General features: G+C 33.5%; 1 protein-coding gene across 1 annotated transcript in view; it reads right to left on the reverse strand.

The window, feature by feature from the left end:
* Window positions 1–5,828: 5,828 nt before the first annotated feature.
* LOC130444721 (disks large homolog 5-like) overlaps window positions 5,829–26,446 on the reverse strand; it is a 110,823-nt gene continuing 90,205 nt past the window's right edge. Inside the window, exons 12-14 of the mRNA XM_056779997.1 lie at window positions 21,397–21,494; window positions 12,976–13,030; window positions 5,829–5,975 (exon numbers count right to left, since the gene is read on the reverse strand). Of these exons, the coding sequence (XP_056635975.1) occupies window positions 5,829–5,975; window positions 12,976–13,030; window positions 21,397–21,494 (300 nt within the window). The remainder of the gene's footprint in view (window positions 5,976–12,975; window positions 13,031–21,396; window positions 21,495–26,446) is intronic.

Consider the following 26,446-nt stretch of genomic DNA (forward strand, 5'->3'; position numbering starts at 1 on the left):
GAAAAATGTGGCGTTTGTGGATTTTTTCGTATGCAAGACATTAAATTAAAGATGCGACTCTTCTAATAACTTTTATCAATGTGTGCATTTGAAAAATTAACGACTAATACTAATGGAATGTTAGCTGATGATTATATAAATTGTTTCTTTGAGTAAACCCTTCTTCTCGAATCTTTTCCTTTAAATAAATGAAGAGATGCATCACTTTTCACTTTCCCTCATTTTTCGCATTAATAAAACTCAATCTTTTTGTTTCTCACTCCTATTTTTAATTATTTTTCTCACCTTCAACTTTACCGAACAATCAATAGAAAATGTTGACTCAACTGTGATCCTTCCGTAGAATCAAATTTAGAAGAAATTCCTTCGAAACTTTGGGTTTTCATTCAGTAGCAATATTAGGAAAATCGAACATTTAATGATGTTGAATAAGGAAAGTTTTCATTCGAACATCCTCAAGGTTTTTGATCATTTCACCAATTATCAATCTCATAAATTTCTTTTTTATATTATTTGTGAAAAAACACGAAAAGCAACGTAATATTTTTAAAAAAAAGTACTTTCCAAAACCATATTATTTACATTATAAGGATATATTGAAACATTCTTAGCCTACTATAGAACCAAAAAAAATTTCAATGTCAAAATATTTTATTACTCAAAATATGCTTCTCTTAATTGGATACATTTATTACAGCGAACCTGCACCATCTCTAGACCTTTAAAAAAATGTTTTTTCTTGCTCTGCAAACCAGATCTCCACAATTTTTATTACCTCTTCGTTGGAAGAAAATTTTTCAGTTGAGGAAAGAGACGATAGTCGGACGGAGATAAATCTGGTGAATAAAGGGGGTGTTCTAGTGATACAAACCCTAAATCACGAATTTTTTGTATGACAACATGAGATTTGTTTGCAGGGGCGTTGTCCTGCAAAAACAAAACACCTTTGGATAGCTTCCCGCGTGTTTTCTCTTTAATTTTTCCCGTACAGTGGTCAGTAGTGTCGAATAGTAATCTCCAGTTATCCATTATCCAAAAAATCAATCATGATTACTTCATGGCAATCCCAAAAAACTGAAACAAGAACTTTTCCAGCAGATTTTTAGACACGAAACTTCTTGGATCTTGGAGAACCAGAGTGTCGCCAATCCATCAATTGTTGCCTTATTTCTGGATCGTAGAAACGTAGAAATGTACTCAAGTTTCAACCATAGTAACAATTCAGTTTAAGAAGTCGACATCGTTTTCAAATCGAGCACAGATCTATCCCTGCACGCTTTTGGTCAACATTCAAACCTGGCCATTCCGATCGGTCATCATCTTTACCTCTTGCTCCAATTGTTCACGATAGCATACGAAGGGAATTGAGCATATCTTCGTAAATATGCTTACTTCTTAACCCTTTTAAATACAGGTACTTGATGATGGCTCGATACCCCAAATTTTTCGATTTTCACAATTTCTGTGGACATTTTTTTCTTTTAATATTTCGCGTAACTCTGGTTCACTTTTTTGACGTCAAACTTTACACTTACACTTCTAATAAGTTATTGTTCGTTGCTATAGTAACGCAATATTTTGTTTATGCATGAAACTGGACTGGTCTAACTAGATATCAATACTTTCTCGTATAACAAAATGAAAATATTATAAGTAAGATTTAATTTCAATCATGAACAGACAACCCCGGTATATAATGGAACAACTATTAAATACGTTGTATCTGATACATAATATGAACATTTATGTAAATCGATCGAATATTACTATATATATACAGCACATAGTTGTATGTACATATCAACAAAAGCCTATTATGTTCGGAGATTATTCATACATCAATAACTAGCCAATGCCTAGTTAGTAATTCCATGTGATCGAAATCGGTAAAATTATTGGAATATTTCGCATCCGAACTCAACTTACTTATAGTTAGTTATCAGAAAATTATATTCTTGTCGTATAGTAGAAGTTTTTGTCGGATGTGTATACAGGGTGTTTCAAAAAAAGGTGATCTCGTCTCTAGGATAGATAGAAAACTGAAAAATATGAGGGATTTGTTCAGCACACATTTTTCACGATTTTGCCGCAACTATTTGCAGTTTTGTATTGAAATTTTATACAAAAATGTTTTGGAAGCTGATACATCTAATGAATTTGTTTTTATGTCTGTCTCTCATAGAGGGCGCTAGTTACATGGTTCGAACCAAGAAGTATTGTACATAACTTTTTCAATATTAGATTTATTGAGTAAAATTTGAAATGAATTTTATACCAAAAAGGTACTTTTGGTAAAATTCGATACTGTGTACTGATTTCGGAATATATTAATTTGAAAATTATGAAGTAATAACCGATGCTGGTACAAAGCATAGATTAAGTTATTTATTAAGTTAAGCATTATATGAAATGAAAATTTTTTGCCGCGTAATGAGACCCCATCGACGAAACGGACATTTTAACCCTAGGACCTAGTTGTAGTAAGTTGTTTTTTGTTAATGTACCAACAATATAGTGTTTTTTGGAATGTGGTGAATTGTCTTAGCTTCATAATACTGTATTGAATGCAATTGTGCAAAGGAAAAATCGTGATAACTGATTTTCTGTTTTAGAAAGTGCATTTTGTGAGCGTATCATATTTGATACTTTGCCCGTTTACAATAAAAGTTAAAATGATTTTTTTTAATAAAATTAATTAATAATAATAATAAATTATATTATTTAAAGTAGATATTTGTCAGATATTCAAGAAAGGACAGCCCTCAATCCAAATTTTTTGAATTGTATTCTTTTTACGGACGAGGCCACTTTTACAAGATGTTTAACTCCAATAATGCACTGGTATGATGAGAATCCACATGTCAGAAGGGTATCCCAACATTCATTTAAGGTTAAAGTTTGGTGATAAATCAATAGGTTATCATATTCTACCTAGAAATTTAAATGGTGATATGTACCTGGTATCGATTCGTGGGAAAGTAACTTTGTTAAGTTTAAATAATAATATTAAAACATGATAAATAGTTATTTATTATACAAGGGAAAAAGTACTAGATTTTAGCGTGAGCTTGAGACAAAAAAACGAAAGCTAAAATCCAGTATTTTTCCCAAGTATAATACATAATTTTTTACTGTGTAGGGAAAGACGATGATTTGATATTGAAAAATTATATGATTATAATATTCAAGTCAGGAAATTATCGCTGTGTAATTTCAATTTTGAAATTAGTATGTTATGTAATTCTTGCGAAAATTGTTCCATGGGAACTTTCAAATTAATCAAATAGCTGTCAATTTAATTTGAAAATTCGGAACTTGTTTCTGGTTTAGAAGTAATTTTCAATATTATAAGGTTAAAAATGTCTAATTCCGAGTTTTGTTCGACTCCACCGGAACAGCTTGGTCGAATCATACGATCCAATACAAATGTTAACCTTTCAAACTAATTACATTTCTGAAACAAAATGGAAAAAATTTACAAGTCCAAAAAAAGCTGCGATTTCTACGAGAACACAAATAAGCGATTTTTTAAACAATGCTCCCGATGAAATTCATTTAAAGGTCAATATTGTTGCTGTATTTGGAATTACAGGAGTCGAATTTGTGAAATCAGCTAGGTAACATTAGATGATTCGGGAATTTTATTGATCGTAAAACTTTAGGGCACAAAGAATGAAGTAAACAGGAAGTTTGTGGTACGGGAGAGCGTGTAAAGTCGCGTCGTTGAGATCATTCAATAGAGCGTATGCTGCTGAGGTAACTCTGTAAACCTGTCTTCGATTTTTCGACTTAATCAATTTTTCCATCAGCGTCCCAGCGTCTAATCAGCGAACTCTACCGCTTCGGAGAGTGGCTGTTTTTTCTGAGTAGCCATCATCAGTTGAATGATTGTATGTAACAGGCTGATCCAGATCATGCGTAAAATTTCTTCGATAGACTTAGGCGACGAAATGGCTCCTCCATTAGTTTTTCATACAGCTCGTAGGTTGGTGGGTTTGAAAAAGAATGAGCATATCTCGAACGCCTATTACGCGCCGGAGCTACGCTGCTCATAGAGATTCTGCACGCACGATTCTTTAATTTTACATTTTATGTACATAGAACTTTCATTTTTTTGCTATCTCTTCGCAAATCTCGACCGTAAGACCAGCGCCCATAGTGTAGTTTACGTATTGAAAGTGTTTGAACATACAGATAAAACGTGGAAAAGTACGTGAGATTCATGGAAGTAGAAAAGTAGTAAATTTTGATACAATTGATATTTTAAATCACTGGTGTACAAAAAAATTCTCTTGCTGTAACAAAAAGTTGAATAGTAGACTGAATACCAAAATGGAACGAAAAAATAGTAAGGATTTTTTTCTACTTCTTGACTACTTTGAAAAAACATAGAAAATTGTTTTTACAGACTATTTTTCTCAATAATATCAAATCAAAAATATTTACTTGTGACACATTTTATTTTTTCTCATAAATTCCCAGGAAAAATGTTATAAATGAAAAGGAGAGAATATGTTTTTAGTGAACATTCGGCAGTCAAGTAATTTATAATTATATCTTAGTAGTTATATTTGCATCCCCCCAAAACAATTACAAGTGTATCTTTAAATCTAAGTTCTTACGTGGTAAGCTTTTCTAAAAATACCGCCCTGCAATTTTTCTAATTTGTAGCACGATAAAAATACCTTCTAATCCGGTCAATTTAGACATTCGAAGTTACATAAATTCCCATCAAGCTGAAAATCACTAGAATATACAATTGAACATAGAATTTGAATGTTCCCCATCATGTCCGTGTATGGAACAAATTTTATTCAAGGTCAAAAAAATGAGTTTTTTGCAATTTTCAGCGAAACGGTGAATTTTATCATAAAAATACATCAGACTTAAATTGTAGATCATAAAATTATCTAAAAAAAATGTTTGGATACTTTTTTCCTACAAGCCACTGTTTCTGAGATATAATGAGTCAAAAAGTTGTGTTATTAAATGGTTTCACCAATATATTTTCAACAGTAAACTTGAACCGAGACTTGTGAGTATTTGTGACAAATTTCTGTTGACTACTGGGAACTGTAATAAGTTCATCAAATAAATTATAAATTGACAAAAATGTTGCTAAAGTTCGAGGATGCTGTTCTGCAGTTTTGGTATTTCCCGTGCAATCATAATAGCCATTAAATACGACAGTAAATCTGAAACATTATAACACTTTTACAACTTTTTGGATCGTGATATCTCAGAAACGATGACTCGTAAGAAAAAAAGTATTGGTACGTTTCTTGTAAATAATTTTATGGTCTACAATTTTTGTATAAAGTATTTTTATGATAAAACTAGCCGTTTTGCTGATAATCGCGAAAAACTTTGACCTTTGACCTTGAATAAATTTTTTTCCATAAACGGAAATGATGGAAACGTCCAAATTTTATTTTCAATTGTACATTAAACAATTTTTCTGATGTTCAGCTTGATGGGAATTTATATAGCCTCACTCTTATTTTTTGCTCTAATTTGACCGGACTACTTCCTTCAACTGGGATTTACTTAACTGGGAAACTACTTGTCTTCAATGCTTTCGCTCACTCTATTATAGTTTTCACAAAGTTTTTAATCAGTTTAAGTTTAATTTAAAGGCAACACGACATTTTTTTACATCTTAGTGGCTTATAATTTGAACTATACTAAGAATTCGATTGTGTGATTGTCGAAAACCTTCAAATTATCGCATTATTTTGTCTGTTTAAGGATTGAATACCAATTATGAATTGCGAGATATATAACTATGAAATATAGGTAACAACGTGATCCTTATAAATCTAAAAATATTATTCAGAATTTGTGAAATAACTTACGGAATCAGGGTAATCTTGTTGATGCAACGCTGTCGTACTTCCTGTCCTCGATTCCCCGGGACTTGAATGTCTCCTGCTTCTTGTTCCTGCAGGATTATCTTCCTCGCCACTGACGTAGTCCTGTAAATAATATTACAATATAACCAATACGGGCATTTCCTATAATATTTTTAGAGAAATATCCCTTATTAATAATACTTATATAAGAAGTATATACAGGCTGTTAATAAATTTATGTGACAAAATTCAATAAGTATGATATTAACATGGGTCTGTCCTTTAATAATATTTCCTTAGCCCACTCCTTTCCAAGATACCACCCTTAAAAGATTGTGACTAAAATTGAATTTTTTTTCCCTATAATTTCAGTAATACCAAAAAATTCTGTAATTTTTGTGCACTAGCAAAAGACTAACCACCGGTATTTTTTCAATATTTCTGTTACATTATACGGGGGTGAAAATAGCAGCCCTAAAATTTCAAGTTTGTAGCTTCACTAAAATTTAAAAAAAAAATGAAAATGGGCTGAGGAAATTTCTTTATAGGAAAGACCCATATAAATTTCATACATGCAATTATTTCCTGAATTTTGTCCCATAAATTTGGAAGCACCTTGTATAAAAATCGTTGTAGATAAATATGTACAAGATGTGATGAAAAATACGGTGAATTATCCCATTGAAATCAAAGTGAAGAGGTAATACAGAATTTTTGAAATAATCCCATTCACGTTTTCTAATTTATATCCGTTACTTTTTTCATATCTACAATAAAAGTTTTTGCTCACCCCATAATCCACAAATTTCTCTTTCATATTGTCAAGCAAAAGCCAAAGTGGTGTCTTATAAAAAAATGAGAACTTTTGGAAACACAGCAGTCAAGAAACTTCTTTGAAAACTTCAAAATAAAATTAATATACTAAATACGATTTACTAAAGAGAACTAACACGCCAAAGGGTATAAGGATTTACTTCTGTACAAATTTATTCACGTATTTTTTATTCACACCTCGTATATTATATTCCTCAAGCATAGTTGATTGTGTTAGATGATTTGTTCGTATTATATTTGTATTTTGACATTGTTTTTCTTCTTTATGATCACCATATATTTCATTCCTTTACTAATTAACTTAATATGTCAATTAAAAAAAATGTGTATTACCCTTTTGGGAAAGAAAAGAATCATCAATCAATCGTAGATGATGAAAAGCAGCAGACGATAGTAAGCTTAAGAAAATCGTTTCTTCTTTTGTATAATTCTCAGTAGTATTATCAGTTCAAGACGTTCCATACTCTAATAGTTTACAAAAACATGGTCTTCCGCGCAGACATGATCTAACCATGACTCAATATCAATTACAAAAATGATATTTTATTCATAATCATTCATCCCAATACTTTTTATATCGATGGAAAAGTTTTTTAAACAAGTATCAAACATGTAAGTTATTAGAAACTAATTTATTTTGCATAAACGTAGTACGGGTATGATTTGTTATTTTAACAGAACGAAAGGTCATAAAAACTTTATTTTTCAATATATTCTCCCTCTACTTACATACATTTTTAGAACCTCTATAAAAATATTATGCATCCTTACAGTCAAAATGTCTGTACAGCGTCTTTTTAATTTCATCGTCGTTGTTAAATATTTTACAACTTAACTCAACCTTAAGCTTTGAGAATCGTTTGGGGATTGAACCAAATCAGAGCTATATGGTGGGTGTTTAACCTCTGTGAAGCTACATCCGCGTACAGCAGCTTTGGAAAGCGAAGCAGTATGACACTTTTAAGTTATTTCGCTGCGCCTTTTTGCGATAATTTTTTGACGCAACTGCTTCAGTAAGTCAGTCCCAAAATATTGTAGTCATCACTTTTTCGTGCATTTCCTGACCTTCCCTTCTTTGGCACGGGCTCTCTTTGCTACTCCATTGAATCTTTTGTTGATGTTGACTCGTTATAAAAGACTATAATTTATACCATCAAACAAGTGGCATCGGAGGCACTTGGATCCAGGACAGTAAATTACACAAATAAAAAAAATACTAAAACACCATGGTTCTGTAAGAAAATATCAAGAAAAGAAAGAAGTCTACCTGAAATACAGAATATCAAAAACCCTGAATTCGTACGAAGATTACAAAAGAGTACGTAATGAAACAACAACATTAGTAAGAGAAATCAAGAACAAATATTGGCAACAAATTTCCAAACAGATGGAGAATCATTTTTCGGCCTCCAGAAACAGATATCGCGAATGATAAAAGGACAAAGCAAAGAAGTCAATGAGCTCTTCGAGACAAACCAAATACAAAAGAAAACATGGGTCAAGTACCTCCAAGAACTCTACGGGAATGAAGAGGAAATAGGAAACGAACCAAACACGCTTGAAATAACTACGGACGAAGATCTACAGTTTGAATTGACAAAGCGGCTATCAGAGAGCTCAAAACCAGAAAAAGCCCAGGTCAAGATGGCATAACTAACGAATTACTCAAATACGGAGGAGAAAGCCTTGCCAAGCAACTAACAACTCTCATTAACAAAATCGTGTCAAATCAATAAATCCCAGACGATTGGAGAACGAGTACTACGATTCTCATTTTCAAAAAAGGAGATAAAAAAATACCATCTAATTATAGAGGAATCAATTTTCAGGGTAACACTCTGAAACTTACAACAAAAGTCATCACAAACAAAATAAAGTCTTATCACGTTAACAGATGAGCAACAGGGATTTAGATGGAGAAGGTCTTGCACAGATGTGATTTTCGACATCAAACAGATCACTGAAAAATCGATTGAGTACAACTGACCAGCATTTATGTACTTTATAGATCTACAAAAAGCCTTCGATCGAATACAACTATAAGACGTAGTACATCTACTATACGATAAACAAATCCCTTAGACTTGATAAAAACCATTGAAAATATATACATGGACAAGAAAATCCAAGCCAAAGTGAACGGAGTGCTAACGGAGCAAATAGCAGCAGGGATTCGCCTGTGAGACTCCTTAAGCCCTTTTTTTTCCATATCATTATCGATGAAATAATTAATAAAATAAGAAAGCTATCAGATGAAGGACAATATTATGTTACGCTGATGATGTTGATCTAGTCGCAAAAAATGAGGATAATCTTCAAAGGCTTTCACATGTGTTTAACTGCATAGCTAAATCTTTCAATATGATAATATCTGCATCCAAAACAAAGTGTATGACCACATCCAAAACTCCGATAAGATGTAGACGATCAGATAATTCACCAAGTAATGAAATTCAAATACCTAGGAATCGAGATTTCAGGATTTGGAGACGTAGAGAACGAAAAAGAGAGCAACCAATTGAAAAATAGCGGCATGTTTGAAAGAAACCATATGACGAAATAAACATATCGGAATAGAAACCAAATCTAGAATATACAAGGTCTCGGTAAGACCCATAATGATCTACACCGTCGGGGCACGACCAGAAACGGCGAAAACCAAAAGAATGATGGAAAACCCACGAATGGGTTCTATCAAGAAAGAAAGAATGGAATCGGCACATAAGTCGAATGGATAACAACAGACCGGTCAAGATAGCGCGCGATAAATCCCCATTGGGTCTAAGGAGTACCGGCCGACTCAGAAAAAGGTGGAGTGACAACCTTGAAGCAGGATAGGAGGCAAGGATGTCGAAGATAAAACAGGCGACTACACCTAATACACGGAATAAGAAGAAGAAGAGTTTATACTATTAATTTGATGTTTTCTGGTGTAGTCACAGGTCAGTCAGTCACTCTGTGTTACGCTTGTTCAGACTTGTCTTTGACATATCATAAAGATTTTTAAGACCGCACTTTATTTACCATATGAGGCGAAGAATCTCATATCTCATCATCACAATCACAACTTTGACTGAAGACTAATATGAATATGCTTCCTTCTCACTCGTGCGACTTCTTAGTTAGACCGCCTGCTTGATATTGTAGGCTTTATTCTTAGCGTCATGTTGATGGTGAACCACCAACCGATTTTATCAGTCACTTATCAATTTTTCTTTCGTTCTGTTAAAACTAATTGTGGTGATCCTGTTTTCTACAACCTCACCATCCCTTATTGCTGCTTCTTTTGCCTGTTGGTACATTGCACTTTTTGCTAACCAGATGACCTGATATTGCAAGTAGCCTTAAACAAGTAAGTTAACTTATGGAATGGAAAATACTCTTCTGGGAAACTGTAACCAAAGATCTGCTGAATGTATCAACGTAAGTAAGAACAATCAACGAATACTAAACTGAGTCCTATGGGGGCACTCAAAAACAACTGAAGACTCTAGACCTAGCAGATGATGCGGCTTGCAGATTTTGTTGCGCGGAGGACGAAATCTCTTATCCACATTCTCTGAAGCCATCCCACATTCTAGACTTTTTAAGAGGAGTGGGATTGATAGATCAGCTGAGTGTTCCCAGTGTCGCAGCAAGAAAAGTGGGCACAATAGATCCTTTGGGTCGCAGTGTACACCAGACCCCAAATCCATACATATTTACATATGGAGTGGAAATGATAGCTGTTATGACTGTTTATGTTTATGAATTTTTAAATATTGATATATACAAGGTGTCTCACATGAAAACAATCTCAGAGCAGAAGCGTCGACTTTTTATTATATTGTATTTGTCTGTGATGGGATTCCACAAATTCTTCTCGGTAATCAACTGGAGAAGTCTAAACAGACTGTTTCAACGCCTCTCAAAGAAAGTTATCACGTTTATTGAGATGTGCGGGTGAGCGGGAATAACAATTTTGAAAACCATGATTTGGTGGGTTCACTTACATTGACACTTAAATGACTTGGTGCTTCTCAATCGCAATAGAAAAGCGTCAAATGAATCAGTTGGAATTGTCGAGGGCGTTTCGTATGAATACTCATTCTTGCTACTTAAATTTTGAGATTAAAAAAATTATAACAAATATTTATAATTGGATAAGGCTGTATAGTTTTTTAAAATATTAATTTTTCTTCTGCGGGAATAAAGAAACCATTAGGTGCCAAATAAGGACTGAACGGTGGATGACACTCTAATTCAATGTTTTAACTATTCAAAAACGTTTTTGTTTGAACTGATGTGTGAGAGCTCGCATTTTCGTGGTGAAGAATGACTCGTCTTCTGTGATTGGTTTCCCCGATTTCTTCAAACACTTCTGGCAAACAAATGCAGGTTTACCATTGAGAATTGACAGTTCTACGTTGCTTTAATGAAACAGTTATGACATGTCCAATCATTTCCAAAAATAACAGGCTTGTTGGATTTGACTCGTTGTTAAAAATGTCAAACTTTATGATGGAAATGTCAGATTGGATATATTCATATCAGTGTTGTGTATCTACTGTATATGAACTCTTGTACCCCTACGTCTAAAGTAAGCCGCATAAAAAAAAGAATTTTCTTTTGAATTCAATCGTAAAATACATCGATATAAATTCACTTGTACTTTTTGGGCATGATAAGGATGGATGGTAAATTACATTTCGTTGTTCAGAAGATCTTGATATGCCATTTCAATGCTAATATGTCGTTAATCATCAATGGTATAAATAAATTATCTATGGGGTGAAGAACTTCTGTGAAATTTTAAATTTAGTTCTCATTTGATTAAACCCATTAACAATTTCATACAGTCCACCAAATTTGATACTTTCAAGCTGAAATGTTGCAAACAAATTAATTTCTGGGACTCTAAATCACTATAATTCCTTAGGGATGCAGCTGGATATACAGGGTGTCCCACGACGAGTTAAAACTATCCGTATATGGCAAAATACTTATATTAAAATCATGAAAAGTTCTACGTTTCAGTTTTCTGATACGATCTTTTTAACTACAATATTTTCAAAGATAACCGACCTCCGGTTCTACTTGAAGTCGACTGTAACTTTGTTATTTTGAACAGAACACCCTGTATATTAATACATTTTTGAAATTTTTATAAAATATTAGTATACTTTTGTCTTAAAACTCTTTTCGAAAAATGCATACTTTTTTAGTTACTAATTTTTTTGTAAAAAATTTGACCGTTGCAGACCCTTATAAATAATTTTTTACGAGGTTACCCTTAAAGATATGAAAATAGTTTCTATTCCGTTGCTTCTAGCAAGGTCAGACGTATTTAAATCTATGTTGAAAAATTTTTCATTCTATACAGGGTGTGCATAAAAAGTGTTCAAAGTTCAACTTCATAAATATCAAATTTCTCTATTTTTTTGAATAGAACCACCCTGTGTTTTCTATTTTAATGCATTTAGGAATAAAAAATAAGGCAAATTCATATATACTATCCGATACCTGAACCTTACCGTTATCCAGATATTAAATGTTTTCTGTAAATTTGTAGAGATACAGGTGTGGTTACGAAGATTATGTAAATTTGCCGGTAGAACCGGAAGTCAGCCATCTTTGAAAATATTTTATTTAAAAAGATCGTATCCGAAAACCAAAACGTAGAAATTTTCATGATTTTACTATAAGTATTTTACCATATACAGGTAGTTTTAACTCGTCGTGGGACAGCCTGTATAGGTAAATTGCCCTCAATCGTCATATGCTCATTATACGTCTCTGCTCTTTGTTGAATTTTATGTGGGACATTCTGTATACTATAATTACAAATTCCAGTTTTCCTAATCATGAATAATAATTAATATCTATGAACTAAATCATGAAGTCAGACTAGTACTTTGAACGAAATTTTTTTTTATACCTTCAAATTGATTCTACAAAAATTAATTTTAAAAAATAATAGAAATTTCTAACCAACTATACTACTTAAAGCTCTACTTTAAAACAAGCACATTCTCCACAATTCATACTAGATAAACAATGTCAAAACAATTTATCCCTCAATCTAGTTTATTTTACTCACATTAATCGCAATATAGTAAATTTCAAAAGATCAGATAGAGAAGGTAGTGCAAGTGGAACATGATAGAGATATGTTGGTGCTAGTGCTCTAAAAACAAAATAAGCTTCAGATAAACTGAATATATTTTGTGTTTCTACAAGCCTACGAAGATAAATAGGAAAAATATGTATTTATATATAAAAGAAATTAAGATTGAAAAACAGCAGTCACCTGATTTTGGTGATCTTCGTCATTTAATTTTCCTGTAGCACTTGCCGGTCGAACTCTAAAAAGGTAAAACGTCTTAACGGTGTTTCCCTCGTACATTTAATCAATTATTTACACCAAGGCTCAATTCAAAGAAGTTGATCGTTACAAGATAGAAAGATGAATACATCTTTTGGTTATATGAAAAATTCAACTCTAGCATAATTCAATCTACTTTCTATAAACTATAAAGATAAATATAGGTATTTATATATCATTTTATCTGTTCTGTTTTGGTTCCTTTATTTAGTTGGAAACTAATGCCCTTTTCACTTACCTTTGGTGAGCTCTCCCTGTAGTCGTGGTCAGTGTTATTCATTATCTGTATAGGAACGTCAATTGAGCAGCCTAATGTCAATTGTCAAAATCAGCTGACACCCAATTAAAAAATGGTCGCCGGGGGGTAAACAAATGCTTTTACCCTGAGTTTTTCCATAGTTTGTGAAGTTACTTGTTGGATTTTAGACCTTATTGTATCCAGTTTCATTACAGCTTAAAAAAATGGAAAATTTTCTCCTGGAAACGTGTTGTGCTTAGTGTAGGTAAGCGGTAAATATAGTCTAAGAGGTAAGTATATTGAAAACTTGTGGAAAATAAACAGGATTCTCACTAAAGCTCTCTTCATCTAATAAAAAATAATTAACTCCTCCTAAAGCTTCAAGTTTCTTCCTATATCTTTCAGCTGCCACTGGATTATAACTTTATAGTTTCAAAAAGTACTAACTCATATTTGATAAACTTGAACGCAATAGTGTACAGCAGATTGACTAAAAGTACTCAGTTTCAGTTGTATTAGTTTCATTGAAACATCTAAAAAGTATCTATGAAATACTCTTAAACCATAAAACAATACAAAAAAACTTTCAACACCTGAAAAAACACAGATACATACGAGAAAATCGATTGATTACCCCACGGCCTCCATTTTGACAGATCAGCTGCTGAACTTTCTGCTTAATATTATTTGCGAATTGACTGACTAAAATGGTAGCGTACGTCAAGATGGCGTTTGGTCAACTGACATCAAGGTCAATATAAGATAATTTAGAAATATTACTATTGAATTTGTTTTCGATTTCATAGTCACGTCTCGTTTATTTCTTGCGTGATTGCTAAACAAAGTACTTAATAGTTATTTCGATGATCCCGGATTACCTTTGATGATTAATGTTTTGAAATAATAATGCCACAGCGATATTTAGATAAAAATTCAGTAAATTCAATATTATATTTTGTATTTTAGGTTCAATTCACAGTATACAAAGTTGGGGGCTTCTTGGGTTCAAAAAATACCCATACCCACCCTCAACTTGAAAGACTCCCAAGCGTATCTATGTTTCGCTAGAATCTAATTCTGGTTATCAGATCTCGTAATATTTGAAAAATTTTTTCTAACAATATGGTAATCTAATGGAATTAATTCTGGATATCTTGATGGCCAAACCACGTAATCTCGGACAATAGATACTTCATGATTTTGAGTCAATAAAACCATGAAATTTGGGTAACTTCCTGTAGATATGAGGCAATGTCCAACATTTTAACTTCGTCTAAGCTATTGTTCAAACTTGTAGAAAATTTCACTCACAGAACTCTATCACGATGCACATACACCTGTATGCTTATGCCCAGACACAAGCCGTCTCTTTCGCACAATGTGACGTCACGTTGGAATCAAAATGTGAAGTTTACTGTATGCGGTATACTTGTTTTATTTTGATTCCAAAAGTAATATTTGATACAAAGACATGTCTATACTTGTTTCATTTGATTAGTAAAATTATGGAATTATTCAATTTTACAGTATGGTTTCTGATATATTATGGGTATATTCTATTTATTGCATGGAATAAATGAATGGAACAAACAGTTAAATAAGGGGTATCGTATCTAAATATTTCCAGCTAGACTGAAACCGTTTTTGTTAATAATTCTATGTAAGTGAATCGACAACAACATAAAATAAATACAGTTGTTGGAAAAAAAATGGGAATTGTGAGTGTTATTTTGTGATTTACGACATTCATATACCATATTTTGATCAATTTTATCCTCTAGACAACAAGGTCCTGTACACTGCTTCGCCGAGTCTTTTTTTGGAAACCAAAGTATTTCTTTGGTATTTGGATTAGTGTTTTTGCATGTAGCGATGGCATTAAGATAGAATAATAGAAAGTACAATCGTTTAAAAGAAAATAATAACAGTTAGTTCAACTCTATAATAGACGGTAAACACAAAAAAATATTACAAACACACAAAAAACCAGTAAATACGTGCAACTTCAACATAATCAGAATGGTCAAGAAATCATTCTGATTCCAGCATGACGTTATGCGCGAGGCGTGTCAAATTTGAGTCAGCGTATCATTGTATGTGTATCGTGAACTCTATGGAATTTTTTGCATTCTTTCCATTAAGTAACGTGCACAATTCGCTTTGAATTTTTCACTTCTCTATACCCCAACAACATTAATATTTACAAATATTGTTTTTCTAACAATATCTTTTTCTTAAAAAAAATTGCGTTATATTTTCAACAAGTTTGTTGTAATAAAGTGCATTTTCCAACCCAACAAGATTATAGTAGCCTCCAGATTAACAATTTGAGAACTAAGGGACAAATACACCTGGAAAAAATTCCACTATACTGCCTGTATCAACAATTATCATCGGAAAGATCAAATCACATCAACATAACACTGATAATGAAGATTGTATCGATGAGTAACCTATTTAACAGTTTTTAAGGTCGAGAGCCAAATGACGAAAACTTTAGTGTTCCAAAAAATAACAAATTTTGTTAAATATCAGATAAACTGACTAAATCTAAAAAATGACATGGAAACTCATTTGAGAATGTACACTACCGGTAAATTGTTTTTGCCCGTCCCATAATCCGCGCGACAAGTTAAAACTTGCAGGTACCGCTTGATTTGTTGATTATTCTTTTATTGTCGATTATTTCTTCGGTGTTTATGATTGTAGTCAGCGACCCAGAACGTGTTGTGATTTATATGTTTTGAACCAAGACATCTTTTTGTGAAGTTCGTATACGAATTGTTTTGTTCTCGCAAAATCAGGCTTGTAAGTTTCAAAATGAGTTGAACCAAGAAACTATCGGTTAAAGCTCGTGCATTAATAGCAAGTCTTCATAATCTAGACTAAAGTAACTTTATCATTGCTACCAAATTATAAACACCTCAATGCGTGAAAAAATATGGATCCACCAGGAGCTGTGGCGATAGAAAACGATCAGGGTGGCCTCGAAAAATCACATCCGTTGAAGATAAACGTATCGTATTGATCAGTGAACGTGATGACTCATGGAACCAGAGACAGCAGCTCAGATCAATGAATCTAAGGATCTGCTTCTACAGTGAAAAGGAGATTGAGAAAACTGGCTTTTTTGGAAGGCTGGCAGTGAAGAAAACTCTTTCAAGACGTCAAATGAAATTAACAGTTTGCAATGGGTTGAAAAACATAAAAGTGGGAGAAAGTTTTATAGAGTTTGAGATTTTTGTGTTTGCGCGCAGCTCAAAGGAAGAACGGACGATAGGTCGATGTGTAATCTGGACTGTAAAACATGGCGGAAGCTTGGTGATAGTTTGGGGATGTTTTGGAGAAAAGGCGATTGGAGACTTTGTATCTTTAAGAAAGAACGTTGAAAAAAATATTAGATAAAACTTTTTGGAATAATTGGGAATAAAGTATGTGGGACGGATTGAATAGGAAGGTCAGAAAGTAGTTTCCAGCTTCCACTCCACATCTTTGGAATATCCTAAAACGAATGGAACCAAATAGACGACGATTATTAGTGCATCCCGCAAATGGGTAAGTAAAAACTTACTTCCGGTAGTGTATGTGGCAGTATATTCATTCTGCGAGATACCGATTCCATAGAATAACAGATTAATCTAATATACGATAGATTCCCCTAAATTATTATCCTATCCATTGGATTTTTAATAAATATCTTCGCTAAGAAGACAATCACCAACTTTTTAATAATATCTAATGATCCTCTAGATTTAACTATTGTTAAAATATTGATACAGTTGATTCAAGCATAATTTGATTATAGATATCAGTACGTCACTCCTTTGATTTGAGCCATAGTGTCTCATAGTAAGAGATTTTTCGGAAACTATGATCGTGTTAACTCTAAATGTAGGAAAACTAACCTGGATTAGTTTCATTGTTGTTTCGAATCGAAAATACCTTTTCTTCGGCAAATCCCTGCTCAATAATAATAATGAAAATAATTGAAATCAATTACAACAACTTAATTAAGATCTATAAACATATAATAATAATTTAATATTGAATAACTCTGATAAAAACTCGTTTTGGTTTAGGATCTAAGTGATCTAAGTAATCTACCCGATCTCGGATCATAGTTTTCGAAAAATCGTAATGTTAAAATCAAATTTCCAAAAATTTAACATCGATTCCGATATTACATAAAATTTGAGATCTTGTTGAACTGATCTTCGTAAATATTTAATAATTAATAACTTATCGAAGGTCATTTCGTTAAAAATAATGTACTCAACAAGTTCACTGATCTATATTCAGGAGATCCTCCGTGTCCTCTATTTTGTTTATTCAAATAATTAACATTTATACGTTCGTTAGTTTGCTCCATCATAATATTTACAATTCTTATTATTCTTATGTCTGTAAAAAAAGGAACATGATTCTTCTTGAAAACCCAAATCTAGCTAAATGTCTCGAATCCAATAATTTCTGAAAATTATATTCAAATGCCGACAATGATGATGACATGATGCAAGACAACGTGCAATGCGATGCAAGACGCAATATTTCTTGATCAAAAGCATGCGCAGATAAAGTTCAGTTGATTTTCTCATACAAGATCTCGCACTTTGTTATCGATTTGGTACCATTTTTATTAGGATTTCTCTGTTAAGTTATGTTTTATTTTCCTTAGTATTTCTTCATCTATTCTCAAATAATTTGTGTGTGTTTTGCCGTCCAATTCTATAGCTAAACTCATATTTCCCCTTCTATCTAGCCAGGGCATAGCCCGCCATCGCTTTTGTACTCTTTTCTGACCATCAAACTCCAAAAGAAAGGCAGCAGCACCTATATTTATTGCCAGTGATGTACTGACCACCAGATTTGTAATTCGTAAAGGAGGCTTGATCAAATGCTTAAGGCTCCGATTGATGGGCGCTTCAAGCGTACCTCAATCAAAGCTCTCAGTCGAAGCTGAGAAGGGGAGTGTGGAGCGTATACATTTGGGCTTCCTGGCCTTAACATTGGTAGCTGTGAAGGGGAGGAACCACAAAAAAAGAAGGTGGCTTCTATCAATCACCGTCAATGCTTGCTTCAAGTTTCAAACGGGTTTCTAAACCATCAATCAAGCTTGATACAATCAATTTGCTCAAGCATTTGATCAAGCCGCTTGATATTCTAGGGCCTGCTTAATGTCAAGCAGCAAGCAATATGCGTTTATGCAATATTTTGGTCAACTTCTAAGAAGTTGTATGCAATTTATTCCACGTTGTCTTGCACCATGTCAAGTGGCCTTCAGTATATTACACGAGAGCAGTCCAAATAGCATTAAATTACTATCTATCGTATATACTATATACTTAGACGGCTACAGTCGACATTTCGGTCGCAGTAGACTGCTACAATGATGGCCGTCAAAAATTGGTTTAACGAGTTTCAACTGATGAGCAGCGCCCAGGTGTCCACAAAACGGTTTTACCTTTAGAAAATCCATAGATAGACTGTCGATTAAAGATGCGTGTGATAGATGAGACAATAGGCATGTCAAAAGAACGTGTGGGTCATATTCTGCATGAGAATGTTATCCTCGGGATTGAGGCCGCGTTTGCTTACTACAACAAACGCAACCTTGAGATCATTTCATAGAATTGTTTGATGCTGTTTAGGCGCAATCTCAAGAAATATAGATCCACTGGTATACAACAGACGGCAAGGACCCGTCGAAATAGTGGATTTATGCGGCGAATTTTGTCCAAAGAAGGCGAAGACTGTCCTATCGATTGGACAGCTGGCTGCCACCGTTTTCTGGAATTTAGTAGGTGTTATCCAGATCGACTGCCTAGAGAAGGACTAAGCGGTCAAAGGGCTGTACTATACAGGATAATTGACCAATTGAATGCCGAATTGGAGAAAAAACAGTCCTATTTAGAGAAGAAAAGAATGCTATTTCAAATAGCCACAGTTAAATTGGTCGAATTGGGGCACTTCATCCACTGTATTCTTAGGATTTGGTCCCGTGCGATTTCTCTTGGATATAAAGCTTGAAAAAGTCGCCAACCCGGCAGAAATTTGAGTCGAATAAGGATGTCTTCTCCGTTACGTAGGCCCCCTTCGCATACTTCGAGGAAACGTATTTTGTTTTTCTTATTTATTTAAACTGTTTTTAAACGGTGAAGTTCCGCAATTTATTTATACACTTACACTAAACTATGCACTAACACGTATAACTAAAAACTCGTATAATTTATTTAAATAAACCATTTGGCTCACTTTTTACTATCCTGATGTGTTCACTATGAGATCAAATGAGATTCCCGCTGTGTAACCATCGCAGTCTCCAAACTAGTATCGATGAAAATAATTGAACAGAACCGACATTACGGTCTATATCATTGGACGAATTATAACAGTATTATTGAAACGAGTTGAAGGAGAATGGCTGGGTAAAGTATATGGAACTAAAAGGACACTATTTAGTAGAATATACTTTTCACCTATGCTTTTTTTTCTTATATAACCAAATCTTAACTTCTGTGGTTGTTTTTTCAAAGAATCATGTACATTTGAAAAACATTGGAGCTAACAGCTTGGTATTTGGATAGTAGAAGTTCGTTGACTTGGGGTTTGCATCTAGCTAGATGTAATAAAATATTTAGTCCCGTATTCGAACTTCAAAAATCAAAATTTAATAGTCAAGAGCCAAGACCCAGTAGAAAAATAGTTTTTTATCGTTTCCTTGTTATTTCTCAACCGATTTTTGAGAAATTGCTTTAGATATTAGGTGAATATAAGGTGGAGGGTACATTTGGTGATTAGTGATTCATTCGACTACTCTTTAATTGAGAAATGATGATTTCAAATGACTGGTTATATATCACTTTATAAAATTATATCTTACGTGAATTGGTTGCTGTCAAAATTTCAAATTTACATATGGAATATCAGAAACGAAGTTAATAATGATAATTGGAGGCTTTCCAAATAAATAGAAATGCTGAATCGTGGTAGGATCCCAAACTAATCCATTTTGACTACAAATTTCAAATCAATGCAATGACATAAAATTTCTTTCTCAGCTATTCATAAATGGAACAATGTACCGGGCAACCATCATGTTGTAAGAACATGTCACGACTAATGGCTAAGGCTATGACTTCTAAAAGTATTGTGAAAGTTTAATTATCTTTCTTCATTAACTGTTTCATTCAAAAAATTGCCTAATGATGTAGCTTCTGTAGACTATGATATTGGATCTTCCGCAACCAAGGCTTGGAACCAGTTTGACGATTTATTCTACCATTATTATGAAACGTGGCCTCACATTCAGACTGTGATGTAGGACAATAAATGATTTGAGTGGAAGAAAGATTCTCGCCGTTCACATTTCTGAAAATATCTCGAGACAAAAATATCGACATAATTTCAAATATGCCCTCTAGTGGTGGACCTGAAATTCTGAAAATATCGCAGCTTGTTACTTCTCTTAAGCCCGGTATAAAAATCTGTTATAATTTTACATATATCTGAAAAATGATTGATTCTTAATGCTCTCAATCACCGTATTCACTTGATCTGTTTCAAAAAATTGATTTTTGGAAATCGATATCAAGAGGCATAGACAGACAAAAAGAGATACAAAATGTGGAAATTGTGCTTCTCGGAAAACTCGTACATTACAGGAATTCGAAGTGGAATAATTTTGGAATTTTCTCCCATTAAAAAGGAATCTCAAGGCGTTTAATGTTCCACATGAAGCAGCTCCTAGCATCTTGCAAGTAAATACCACAAAATCTAAAAGATTATCCTTGAGAGGATCGTGTGACCGGTAATTTTGTCGTAGCTACAACAAAACTTATTGAAAGTATCCGTTTGGAATATGGAATATATGAAACCAAGCATTTTATTTTTTGAATTTTTTTTTTGAATGGCCCTCTTATCGAAATTTTAAATCGCACCAACTTGACCTAGGAGTGATAAAACTTGGGCGATTGACAAGAACTTACCATTACAGTCAAGGAACTAGAGAAGAAGTAGTAAAATTCGAAATTTAGTCAAATGAATGAATTTGGGACATCTTGTATAATATTATCATATATTAAAAAATTATTTTTTACCAAATCATTTACCTTGTAGGATTTTTGTCAGCCACTCCCATTCCCAAACCTGAATCTTCACTAGGTGATCGATGATAGTCACCTTCATTTTGAATATTTATAATTGGTGGCTGAATTTCGCCATATTCCTAGATTGAGATTCAAATATAAGTTTTATAAACTTTTTCAGGATAACACTAACTAGGTCGATTCTTTTCAAAATGGCCACCGAAACGCGCGTGTAACTGCAGGGCCGGCATTAGACGTCGATAACGTAGAAAAAGGGAATAATATTGAAAACCTTACGTTGAAAAAATTTTGAAAGTATTTTGAACATGGAAATTTAACTTCCACAACTTACCTGTACAGGTAAAAAAATCAACTTTTCAAATCATTTCAAGAAGTTTTTGCTTTTATTAAACTTTCTGCAACATGAATCTATAATTGCCAGATATTTTTTATTGTAGTTTAAAATGTGCCAGACGCTAATTTTGGATTAAAAAATTTTTTCGACATTTTAATATGGTTCAAATTTTTATATGATGTTATTTAAGTATCGAAAAACCTAAAATAAATTTGCCGAACTATAATCCGATAGTTAAATCTTCAGCCAGACAGATCTAAAAGTGAAAAGTGATTGGTCATGTTGAAAGAGTACAGACAATCACGTGCAGGGCCGGATCAAGATTTATAAGGCCCGGGGCTAAAATAATGACGAGGCCCCCTTAAGGAATTCGGAAACCCGAAAAAATTCACAAAATAATATCAATACGTTAGATTTGTTGTATCAACACATCAAAAACTACAGAATGATTCCAAATGATGGTGCCTTCCTGGACCTGGGGCTCGGGGCTATAGTTCCCCCAAGCCACTAGCTTAATCCGGCCCTGTTCACGTGTGTGCAACAGCAGCTGTTTGTAGTCAAGATGAGAAAAATGATTTATTGTCAAAAAAATGTTACAATTTGTAGACAAAAGCTTATAAAAACTAAAAAACAAACATTAAAATAACTATATAAAGATACAAATACAGAAAATTTCAATGTACAGAAGAAAACCACAATGAGTGTAATAGTATAAAGTCCATAGCAAAATTAAACCAATATGCAACATACCCAGAATTGAATATTATTATTAGAATCGTTTACAGAGTAGAAGGCACTTTCCAGTAAATATGCCCTCAAATTATTGCGAAAAGCGGGAAAGAATGATATCGATTTGGCAAGTGATTGTGCATTTTTTTGCATTGTAAAGTATTGAGCCCTTAACTAATACTGAACGTGGGGTAGGTGTAGGTAAAGGTCGTAATGAATAGCTGTGCAACATCCTTTCTGAAATTGAAGAAGTGTGCTTACGAATTAGGCTTCAAAGAAGAATAAGGAAGAAAGAGTAAGTATTTTGAATCTTTCAAAGAAGTCCCTGCAGTGAGCTCTGCTCTTTTTTGTAGTTTGAATATTAGCTCAAATTGAGTCGCACCACACGTATCCCGGAAGGGAAGGGCGGAGATGCGACTCAATAAGGGCCTAATAAACAGTTAAGGAGATGGATAAGTTCAGTGTTTTGGAAACTGATCCCAGCGCAAAACAGGAGGAACTTAAGTTTTTAGATAAGGCGTTAATATGTAACTCCCATTTCAAGAAATTGTCCACAACATCCATGATTAACACAATCGAAAGCCTAAAAAAAATGTTGAAGTAAAGTGATTGATGTTCAGACTAGAGTAGAGAATATTTAGGAGGGAGGCGTTAGTTTTGTCACATTAGTGTATTAATTGCTGTTATTTTTAATGTTTTTGACAAAATTGTGTTACAGTGGCTAGTGGGAAATTGAAAGTGTTTTTTGTAAAGATAGAAATGGAAAAATAATAACTTTTGAGTAAGATACATTAAAAAAATATTAAAGTTGTACAGATACGTCTAAATTTTAAGTTAATATCCAAGAAGTTGACACCCATAATGCAATTATTCGTTATGGCGGAAGGTTTAGCATCGAATTATTGTTTGACAACTTGATTTTAGTTGTCTGGATACTCTTTTTATTCAAAATTTGCGTCTGGCACAGTCAGAACAACAATAAAAATATCTGGCAGTAATAGATTCATGTTGCAAAAAGCTCAATAAAAATAATAGAAACAAAAAAAACTTCTTGAAATGATTGGAAAATTTATACTTTTCCTATACAGGTAGGATGGACATCCGGGAAACATATATGAAAACTGACCTAACTGAAATTTTTGTTTTCCCGCTAGCTGTCGTATCAAATTAGTCCTCTTTGTTTTGTGACAAATATACAGGGTCCTTCACGACGAGCTGAATCGATATGTATATGGGAAAGTACTAGTATTCTGAAAATTTCCTTGTAGGGATTTTACAAAATGCTTGTTTCAGCTAAAGTAATTTCAGCTTTCTGAAACTTCCAGTTATATCGGAAGTTGACCCAAATTTCGTTATTTTAATCGGAATGCTACGGTTTTTGGTAAATTTTTTGAATCTACGCAAAATTTCAATATAACTTTATATAAGGCACAATATGCCTAAAGTCAACCACTTCTTCATTATTTTACATTTTCGAAATTTTTTGAACCATGCAGCCCTCCACTAAAAAAATCATATTTCTAAGTTTAAGTGAGTCAGATCTAATATTTTTGTGATTTGGACAAAAACGCAGTTTTCAAAATCTGTAAAAACCTTGACAAAAATTTATATAGGGTGTTTAGAAAATGGTGTCGAATTTCGCTATCTAATAACTTCGAAAACTTAACTTTTTCAAATGGCAACTCCCATTTTTCTTTTTGCCATTTTATTCTACGCTTTAAATTAAGGGGACTTCGTTAGTTACTTCATATATCTCAAACTAACGGTTTTTATGGAAACTAGAAATTTTCAACGAATAACAAAAGTTAACGTATCAAAAATTAAAATACTTTAGTCAATCAAAAAATATTTTAAAACGCTACACTAAGAGAAGAAGAACAAAACTAAAAATTAAATTAAAGTAAATGTTCGAAATGGTTGCTCCCAACTTCCAAATATTTATGGCTTCTTAAAAATCCGTGCTGAGTGGCGTTTCGTATTTTCTTGCGGTGAAAGAATTCGAAATGCATTCCGAACTCTTTCCTGACAGTATTTTTTTGTTTGTTGATATGTTAACTTTTTTGTTGGTCGCTCCAGACAACCGACAATTAAAAACCATGAAAATTTCAGTTTTTTCAAGTTTCTACAAAAACCGTCAATTTGAAATATATGAATTTACTAACGAAGTCCCTTTAATTTGAAGCGTAGAATCCAATGGCGAAGAGAAAAATGGGGGTTGCTATTTGAAAAAATTAAGTTTTCGAAGTTTTTAAATAGCGAAATTCGGCACCATTTTCTGAACACCCTATATAAATTTTTGTCAAGGTTTTCACAGATTTTGAAACCTGTAAATGTTATTTGTCAAAATCTCAAAAATATTGGACCTGACTCAGTTAAACTTAACTCATGCAAGCAAACACTAGTCGCAGTACTTTCCCATATACACATCGATTCAACTCGTCGTGAACGACCCTGTACAGTTGATTGTTATGGATACATTAATCAAATAACTCCATATATGTAATACTTCTATATGGACAGTTTCTATAAGTGGAAGCTGTTCCAAATAAGGAAGACAGAACGACAACGATTTCTCTATCCTCCGAGATTCCAGCTCGGTTCTGCGCATTCTCAAGCGTGCGCAGTATAGATAAAGTGTCTCGAACGATAGAGAAAATTAATATTGTCGGGACCGTAACGTAGAGACTGTCCACATAGGAGTATTACATATATGTATAACTCACGGAATGCTCCGTCAAAGTTGCGTCGGCGCCTCGGGCTTTCTTTCACCACTCCCTCTACTCGTATTTCCGGAATAACGGGTCCCCACGTGTGCTGTATAAGGTTTGTAATCTAATAACTGAATGAAGATTCATTTCTAAGTGTGTGTGTGTTTAATGTGTCGTACCTAATACGGTGTATGTACTTTGATGTGTTCATAAAAAAACTTAAACATATTTAATGAGCTCTAAATCAAGCGTAGATTTAGAAACGGGTTTTTTTCACCTGTCAAATCAATAAATGAACTTCAAGAATCAGTTATCAATATATTTTAGTAACTCTCATTGTAAGCGGCGCCAAAGTTCATTCTTGCGCACACACAATGTTGCTGCAATGCCGGCCCTGTGTAACTGTGAATGTTGATGGAGTGCTAGTAGTACATAGTGTTCCAGTATATTAAGGAGTGTTTTTTTTAATTATATATCAATTTAAAACTATTCGTTTGTCTTCTAATTATGAACTACCACCGCTTATGTAACAGTGTTGCTTGTATAGAATAATTCAAAAAGTAGGGGACTTAGCATACGAGGGTTGCTACTTGAGTTTTGAAATATGGCAACACGGATGTGAGTGTGTCAAATTTGACATTCAAATTTCAACATTTTACTACTACCGTACTCGGAACGTGTTGTTATACAAGTGTTATTTGAGTTGTTTACAGATACTTGCAAACAATCATCTTGGTCAAAATATGGAATTCAATGGTGAACATTTTGAGGCGATGATTTTCAACGTGGATTGAACCAAAAGCAGTTTGCCGATGAACTCGCTGCGATTTCTGGTGATGAAGCACCATCGTGTTTCGCTGATCGCGAGCCAATCCAACAAAAGCACTCCGAACCAAAACGTCGCCTGTTCCATTAGAGCAGCGCAGAACAGTCAACTCTCAATGGTAGACGTGCATTTGTTTGCCAGAAGTATTTACAAAAATCAGGGAAATCAATCGAAGAAGACCAATTATTCTCCATCTGGAAAATGCGAACTGTCACACGTCAGTTCAAACGAAAGCTATTGAATCGAATTGATGGTTTGGCACCCGATGGTTTCTTCTTGTTTCCGCAGATCAAAAATAAATTACGAGGTCTACGTTTTTCTACACTTGAAGAAGAGGTTGATGCGTTCAAATCACATGTTTTGGAGATACTTCAATTGGAATGGAAAAAATGCTTCGACAATTGATCTTAATGGAGATAATTTTGAAAAACAATGATCCAATTATTATGTTTTGTT

The sequence above is a fragment of the Diorhabda sublineata genome, chromosome 5 (assembly GCF_026230105.1).
Source record: "Diorhabda sublineata isolate icDioSubl1.1 chromosome 5, icDioSubl1.1, whole genome shotgun sequence".
Lineage (NCBI taxonomy): Eukaryota > Metazoa > Arthropoda > Insecta > Coleoptera > Chrysomelidae > Diorhabda > Diorhabda sublineata.